Source organism: Pinus tabuliformis, chromosome Q, assembly GCF_031772625.1.
Source record: "Pinus tabuliformis cultivar Carrire ecotype Pingquan chromosome Q, CPIR1, whole genome shotgun sequence".
Lineage (NCBI taxonomy): Eukaryota > Viridiplantae > Streptophyta > Pinopsida > Pinales > Pinaceae > Pinus > Pinus tabuliformis.
The window spans coordinates 526263547-526272498 of record NC_142296.1 but is presented as its reverse complement, the minus strand read 5'-3'; the positions used below and the strand labels follow the sequence as shown (position 1 = coordinate 526272498).

At 35.5% G+C, this 8952-nt stretch overlaps 1 protein-coding gene across 1 annotated transcript; it reads left to right on the top strand.

Moving 5' to 3' along the window:
- The first annotated feature begins 494 nt into the window (after positions 1 to 494).
- LOC149220521 (histone H2B.4-like) lies at positions 495 to 966 on the top strand. The gene has a single exon (XM_089382819.1). It carries the CDS (start codon positions 558 to 560, stop codon positions 963 to 965), a length of 408 nt encoding a protein of 135 aa, XP_089238945.1. The 5' UTR covers positions 495 to 557; the 3' UTR covers position 966.
- Positions 967 to 8952: the final 7986 nt, after the last annotated feature.

Here is an 8952-nt window from a genome sequence, read left to right as displayed (position 1 = left end):
ATTATTATTATTATTAATAAAATGTATAATTTTAATATAAAAATTATAATTTTTTTTTAAATTTATATATTCATTGTGAGATGTGTTTTTTTTTTTTTTTAAGATTATGAATTTTTTTAAAACTTATCCATTAAAAATAATATGTATAATTTTAATGTAAAGATATTGAGTTTTTTTGAAAACTTACTGAGATGTTGGATTCTTTTGAGAGATGTTAGGATGGGTTGTTTTTTTTGTTTATAATAAAATTTTATTTAAATTATTTTATTATATTAAAAATATTTATAATAATTTTAATTTAATTTAGTTAGTATTTATATAAATAAAATAAATGGCAAATATATATTTTTTTAATTTAAAGTTTGATGGAAAATGTTACTTTTTATGAAATTTTATTTAAAATATTTTATTATATTAGAAGCATTTATTATAATTATAATTTAATTTTAATTAGTATTTATATAAATAATATAAATGGTAAACATATGATTCGGATATTTCTATCGATAGTGAGGGAAAATTCAGAAATTCTGTTTTCTCAGATTTGAATTACAGCCATGGCTCCAAAGGCAGAGAAGAAGCCAGCTGAAAAGAAGCCTGTTGCAGAGAAGAAGCCCGCTCCCAAGGCCGAGAAGAAGCTGCCAAAAGAAGGCGGAGACAAGAAGGGCAAGAAGAAGCACAAGAAGAGCGTTGAGACGTACAAGATCTATATCTTTAAGGTTTTGAAGCAGGTTCACCCAGATATCGGCATTTCTAGCAAGGCCATGGGGATAATGAACAGCTTCATCAACGATATCTTTGAGAAGTTAGCGAGCGAGTCATCGAAACTCGCACGCTACAACAAGAAGCCCACGATCACATCTCGCGAGATTCAGACCGCTGTAAGGCTGGCGCTTCCAGGGGAGCTCGCCAAGCACGCCGTCTCGGAGGGTACCAAAGCTGTTACCAAGTTCACCAGCGCTTGAATTTGATATTTTATTTTATTTAAAAAATAAATGGTGAACATATTTTTTTTTTAAATTTAAAGTTTGATGGTAACATTTACTACTTTTAAACTAAAAATTAAGAGTATATTAACCTAACAATTTAAATTGAGTGATATAACTTTAATTTATTATATAATTGTAAAATATTATTTTTTTTATTAAAAAAATATTTAATAAACTGTAATATATATATTATATTAATAATTAGGATTATTTTTATACTCGTAAAAACATCATTATTTTCATTTAAAAACAAATCTAATAAATAATATAATAAACTTTATAACATATGAAACATGGCTTTTTAAATTATTGTTATAAAGAACTTCGAAAAATTCTAAATAATGAAAATATTTTTTACTATAATTATAGGTGAATGTTGCTAAAGTCAATGTTGGATAGGAGGTATTAATGAAAATCTAATAAATAATATAATAAACTTTATAACATATGAAACATGGCTTTTTAAATTATTGTTATAAAGAACTTCGAAAAATTCTAAATAATGAAAATATTTTTTACTATAATTATAGGTGAATGTTGCTAAAGTCAATGTTGGATATGAGGTATTAATGGTTAAAGAAATTTAATTGGTGGATTATTCATATGGCTTTATAGAGGGTTTGACATTTAGACTCGTGTTGAAGTAGGGTCCCTAAGGAAATTATATGACTTTGGTGGTAAGAGTTGATTTTTGCATGGTTGATTGCATTGAGAGGTGCTCTACAACCCAGTGTAAGGGAGGTGTGTAGGCATAATGTAAGATAGCATGTCAACATTTTTAAATGTCGTCTCAATATGTTGAATATATAAGACGTAAAGGATATTAATATTAATTCAACATATTAATAAGATACATCAAGCTAAAAATAAGAGGTCTAGCAGAAGATAATCATAAACTCAAATTATTGTTGTGTTGGGAGTGAGAGTGGGAGTACTGATGCCAATAACCCTTATGCAACATTCAATAAACAACCATCCCCATCATATTTCAGTTAATGGTGATAGGGGAATTAGAATGGATGAGCTACAAACACCTCCTGAAGTAAGTTCCATGGGTTCTAATTCTCTTCATGAACTTGGAGGAACCTGCAAGGCACAAAACCATTATCAGGGAATGCAGTTGCCTGTCCAGAGTGACGATATAGTTTCGAACGATGCAATATGCACAAGCTTATGGAATTCTAATCTGAATCTTTCTTAGGACATACTTAACCAAATACAAGCTCCAATTGATCACATACTAGCAGAAAGAAGGACAAAGTGGCATGATCCAAATCAAGTATTGAAAGTGACAACGAGACACACATGGCATGGTTGTTACCAATGAAGAAGCGAATATTGAAGAAAATGGCGCTAGAGTGGAGGACAACTCTAAGATCCTCTCAAGTGGTGGTCCTCCACTTGGTCAATTTAAAGAAACTGGTTCTCATCAAGAAAATGGAAATCCAGTTCAGAAAATCGAGAAACCCATGAATGAGTTTGTGAATATTGAAATTGAAGCTCAAAGAGAAAAGAAGCAGGAGGTTAGTGAGTATGTATATTGCAATTGTTACTGCTTTTATTGCTTATTAATTAACGGTTTTGTTTTGTTTTGTTTGTTTTGTTTGTTTTTTGTTTTGTTGTTGTTGTTGTTGTTGTTGTTTTTTATGAGTAATTATTATTATTTTTATTGCTTATTAATTATATATATATATATATGAGTAATTATTATTATTTTTATTGCTTATTAATTAATTGTTGTGATTTTTTATTTATTTATGAATAATTATTATTATTTAAACGTTGAATGTGTGTGTGTGTGTGTGTTTAAATTTTGAAAAATGAGAAGGATCATGATTTATGATCTATTTGTGTAGAGTTGTATGCAGATGTAAAAGGAAAGGAGAGGAGGGAATTTGAGAGCAACAAAAGACTAGGGTTGCGAATTTAAGTTTTATTCCTTAAAATATAATGTAAAATGTAATGTAATGTACAATAATAATCTCCATTAGAAAATATTATTATATTAGACCTTACATTTATTATTGATGATATAGTGACAATTCTTGATCATATGGATGGAGAGGGGAGAGAGAAGGAAAAGATAAAGAGGGGGAGAGGTAGAGAGAGAGAGAGAGGGAGAGAGAGAGAGGAGGGAGAGAGAGAAGGAGAGAGGAAGGGAGAGAGAGATGGAGTTGGAGGGGGAGAGGGAGGGAGGGAGATATAGATATAGATGGTGTGGGTGGGCGTGGGGGGAGAGAGGGAAGAAGAGGGATACATCAAGAGGGAGGGAGAGGTGGAGAGAGAAAGAGAGATGAGGGAGATAGATATGGGAAGAGTGTCTGTGTATGTTTGAGGAGTGAGATAGAGAGACAAAGGAAAGACATAGGGAGATAGAGATATGGATGGAGAGGGGAGAGAGGGAAGCAGAGAGAGACAATGAGAGGGAGTAAGGGAGAGATAAATAGATATGGAGAGAAAGAGAGTGTGTGCTTGGGGGGTGAGATAGAAAGACAAAAGAGATATATATATATATATATATATATGGTGGGAGAAGAGAGGGAATAAGAGAGATCGAGAGAGATGGGAGAGAGAGGGAGGGGGGGAGAGAGAGAGGAGAGAGGGAGGCAGATAGACATAAAGATGGAGGGGGGAGAAAGAGAGAAGAAGACAGAGACACATAGATACAAATATAAATATTATATAGTATTATATAATATTGAACATTATTAACCATAGAGAAAGAGGAAGTAAGACTTTTACAAAAGGTAAAATAAGTTGGATTTAGAAAGTCATAAATATTTTGGTTTTCCATTGGAATAAAAGCATTGATTTTAGTGTATATGTTGATTCCTAATCCTATTTGATTGATTGCATTGGATGCATTGACGTTAATGTAGTTGTTGATTTTTAATCTTATTTGATTACTTGCACTAGACCCATTGATTTAAGTGTAGATGTTGATTTCTAATCCTATTTGATTGCTTGCACTAGATCATTGATTTAAGTGTAGATGTTAATTTCTGATTTGATGTAACTAGATGTGTGATGTAAATTAATTTCAAAGTAAATAGATTAATAGTGTGCATTGATTTCAGTGTGAGCATAAAAAATTTATTGGCAACATGCATTGATTTTTGTGTTACAATAATTCAACCATAAAGAAAATACTTGATTTTTCATCTTAAATAAAATATTCACTTACATGAAATGTTTGCTTCATGAAATGGTAAACACTTTGTAATTGACTACATTTTTATTATTCTAAATCTCCACCATTCAACATTGTTAGTCACTTTTCATTCAAATGAGGTAATAGAAAACAACTACAATTGAAACTTACTTGGGGTTTAACACTCCATATGCTACAATGGTTGACTTTGGCGAAAGATACTATTAATATTGGAGAGCAATAGAGACAATATATGATGTTTACTATAATAGCTCGAGTTAAAGATTTGAATGGTCTACGATTTAACTGCCCTTTCCATATGATTGATATGAAAATATGGCAAAACTAACAGGAATGACAATAAGAATAATAGAAGAAAATAGTTTGAGATTGATCACAATGAAAATTATTTGTAATTAAATACATTTCTATTATTCACATTTTCTGTCATTCAACATTGTTACATTGTCACTTTGCATTCAAAAATTGTATTTCATCATTTTTCATCATTCAAGTTATTAATAGTCTCTATCATCTCAACAATGAAAATTCCTTGAAATGCACTAACTGAAATTTATTCTTCTAGTTAATTAATGTTAAACACACACATGGCAGAAAGGGCATCAAAGATAAAACATGAGAGTACATTTTTTATTAACAAATGATATACATTTATAGTACATGGTGTGACTGTTGGGTTCAACATCCCAAGGTCTATTGGACTTCCTTAGTCTATTCCGCTTCCACACTGACCCATAGAGGATTAGGTGTCCAGCATTCCCCCCTTTAATCCGAAGGGTTATGTATGAGTCCAAGAAAAGAGCTGTAATACAAAATGTGCAAAAAATGCATGGCAGCACAAAGTTGAATGTGCTCTTTGAAATGTTGGTATAAAGGGCGGTGATTTAAGGATGACCACCAACACTGGAATGCTTAGTGAAATTTGAAGTCTTCTGCTAGAGGAAGTGCTCCTATTGTTTTGAAGAGGGAAACCTTCAACCATGAAAGGGAGGTCTCACCCTGCATAAGAGGGAGAACTTCAACCTGAAAAGGGAAGTCTCAACCTGTGATGGTTTAAGGATGACCAACAACTCTGGAATGCTTAATGCAATTCCTGGAACTCTTCCAAAAGTGGCAAGAAGCTGAAGTCTTCTACTAGAGGAAGTGTCCCCAATTCTATTCCTGGAACTCTTCCAAAACTGGTAAGAAGATGAAGTCTTATGCTAGAGGAAGTGTCCCAAATTCTTTGAAGAGGCATTACCAACTGAAGGCATGCTCAGGGGCATCCTTGTCTCAGGCTACAACTCTGAAACTAGTGTGGCAGGTTGTGTCTCAGGCTCACTTGATGTGGCTTTGAAGCTTGTAGATGACCATCATTCCCCCCCCCTGTTAGATACAAGGTGAGATGATGCATAAAACTCAACTACAAGACTGTTCAATACTCTTGAACAAGTTCTGACATGTGATTGGAATATCTTCTTAGCTGTTGATGCCCATTGCCAAGAAGCGATCCATCCAAGATGAATCTTTGTTCTTGTAGGAGGTTTGTTTCTGAAGCATCTGTTTGAAGAATGACTGGTTTTATGACAATGCTTACATGGATGAAGATCAAAACAGTGATCTTTCAGATGGCCAACTCGGTCAAAGTGTTGGCATTTCACAATCTGTTGTTGTTGCTGTGGAAGAGGAGCAGAATTTGGAACAACTGGAGGTGAACTGTCATGAATGAATCCAGCACTCTGAAACTGAATGGGCTTTTTGTAATCTGGAATATGAAAGGACACATCCTTGTCATATCCAAGACTAGTTCTGTGCTTGTTGTGGACAAGCTCTTCCCAAGGTCTGATGATGGGTTTGAGAAGTGTAGACTGAACTTCTGCATCCGCATGTGACTTTGCTGCTTTATTGGGCACTAGATCTGAATCAATTTTAACAATATTGACTTGCTGCTTATGGGAGTCTATTTCATTGTTATGAACAGAAACAAGTTTAGAATGATGACTCCATTGTTGTAATTCTTCCTGTTGTAGTTGAGACTCAAGCTGTAAAAAATCAATCTTTTCCTGTGCATATTGTAGACAAGTCTGAATTTCTGAGAGAGAGGCTTTGCTGATTTGGAATGTGTCATCAACAATAGATTGTAGAAGAGTTTCAAAAACTCTAATACTTCACCAATTTGAGTCATTTTCTCCAATGTCAAAATTACAGTTTAAAAACTGATCACAACTATGACCCAATGTGGAAAAGTAACACCCACTCACAGTACAAAGACACAACAATATCATCTATGAATGTGCACCAATTGACCAATGTGCAACAAGAAGCAACGGGTAGAATTCAAAGATGTTGCAATCGGATCAACTTGAATTGCTTTTACAGGAGTCCAAGAGAGTCTTGAAGCATACCAAGAAGCAGCTTAAGTATTCATTCAACACTATAATTCTTTCCTTCTCAAAATTTGCAAGGAGCCAACAAAATAGACAATGTAGATTGGTTCTTATTGAAAACTTTTATATCTCAACACCTGCTGTAAACAAAAAATAAAAGAATGCCAAAATACCAATATGTGTTCCTGCTGGAATATCTTTTTTTTATTTGCTGACTTCACTCTTTGAATGGCATAAATTTGTTCAAACTCAGAGCCGCTCCTACAACTATGACTCTTCTACTGACATAAATTGGCAAACAACGAGGAGGCATTCCACATATGCACAAAATAAATATCCAAAATTGTCCAGGGCTTTACTTCTCGAAGCAATGAGTCCTCAAAACAAAACCTACGAACTGTAACTACACATCCTAATAGGTTGATTCTTCGGATTTCAACCAATGTTTGTAACAGACTTGATCTGAGAAAAATTCCATTCGCGATTCACTTCATATGTTTCACTGTAAATTTTTGCAGGAAAACTTGCCAATATTTGATCCAAAAAATTTGCATGTGCAACAAATTTACCATTACAAAAACACCAACTTGAAAAAGTTGTGATTTTGTAATTTATTCAGGGACCATTGTCGCCATGGCTAACACTACATTCTTTAAAGCCCGAAATCATTTAATGGATATAGTGTACTCAACGAAATTCAATGAACAGATAAAAACTTTGCACAGAGGATATGAATCGACGCATAGAGAATGAGGACTAAGTATGTACATTGTCTGGAATCAAAATCGATTTTAGCTATCCCTATCTCAGTCACATAGAGAGGAAACAAACAGATTTCTTGAGAGAAGCCAAATTAGTGGAGCGTTATGAGGTAATAGAAAACCTGAGAAATGAAAGGACTGAGTGTAGGCAAGGATTGAGAATTATTGTAAGCACTCAGGTGAATTGATATGTCACAACTGGCATTTCTCAGAGCTACTATAGAGCTGGGCAATAATCACCATGACGGTCCGAGCGGTGGTGGCCACACAGTGTTATATCCCACGTATATGCAGAGGTGATGTTATTGCATATACGATAGCATATGTGACGCCCAAGGTTTATACACTGAAATATGGAATGGCCTTTGGTGAGGAAGCAATGCTTCTGTCACTTGGAACCAAGGGTCATCATGCTCTTATGCCCAACTCAATAACAAAATTAAATGGAGGCAGCGTTATATATGATAGAAAGGCGGATTCGAGCCCCAACTTGATATGAAGGCAGTTTTATATATGACAGAGCGATATGGTGGATACATGTATATGCTGGTGGATGCAACGTTATATATGGCAACGTATGTATGAAAACAGTAGCCACACTTCGAGCCGAGAGCCTGGTCACGCGTTCATCAATTCTCCCATGGCGTAGCATAGCTAACAGGTGCCTCAAATATCCATGTGCGTTCCTGCCCACATCTGGAGGGTGGTTTAGCAAATACGCACGACGATTCAATTCCAAGCGCACCTGCTAATGTCTCTGCTGCAGCCTCTTTGAATTGAATACCATTCCGCATTCAAAAGTACCATTCTGAGTGGCACCATCACCAGAATGAGGTCTCGGTTCTGGCCAGCAGCTTTACGGAATCTGTGGGACGAGACGAGACAGAGGCAGCACGGTATTAACCAGCGCTCAGTGTACCAGCGTATGTCTAGTGGTATGATTCTCGCTTTGGCTGCGATTTCACAAACAGAATGATACATTCCATTAGCCGTCCAGAGGCCGGAGAGTAGGGCGTAAGCGTGAAGAAGCCATGCTCTTCCTCCTCAAACACTTCTTTGTCGAAATTCCTCAATACCTTCGCGTACTCGATCTCCTTGTCGCGCAACAAATCACTTTGGGTGCGATAGCAGGAGTGGAGAGAGCCGAGATCGCCAAAATATGCAGTGATGGCGGTGGGCGTTATGAAGGGGAGGTATGTGGATTCAGAAAATGGCCTGCGTGTTGGCTACAACGTGCAGGATGGAATGACTGACCATAGCAGTGAAGACCGTTACCCTAAATCGCAGGTATGAGAGAGGAGTGCTATTAGCTCACACCAATGCAATATTTTCGCCGGGAGTGCCAGAGAGCAACACCATTAGACTGTCAGAACCAGGAGGAGCAGCGCTTTTATGAAAGGTAGAACATAGGCAGAATAAGGAGTTACAAAGCAGAGGGAAGCCAAAAATGGCGTTGGAGAAATGACAGAGGTTGCAACTAGAATTTAGCTAAGAAAATATTCATGAAATACAGAACTAATGGCAGAAATGACCTGCACAAAAAGGCCATAAAACAAATGGCTCAAAGTAATTATGCAGGGCAGGAATATGCCTGCTCTAATACCATGTTAAACACACACAGGGCAGAAAGAGCATGAAAGATAAAACATGAGTACATTTTTTAT

What these genes read in the sequence shown, in the direction of transcription:
- LOC149220521 (XM_089382819.1), top strand. Translation starts at nt 558, where the DNA reads ATGGCTCCAAAGGCAGAGAAGAAGCCAGCTGAAAAGAAGCCTGTTGCA.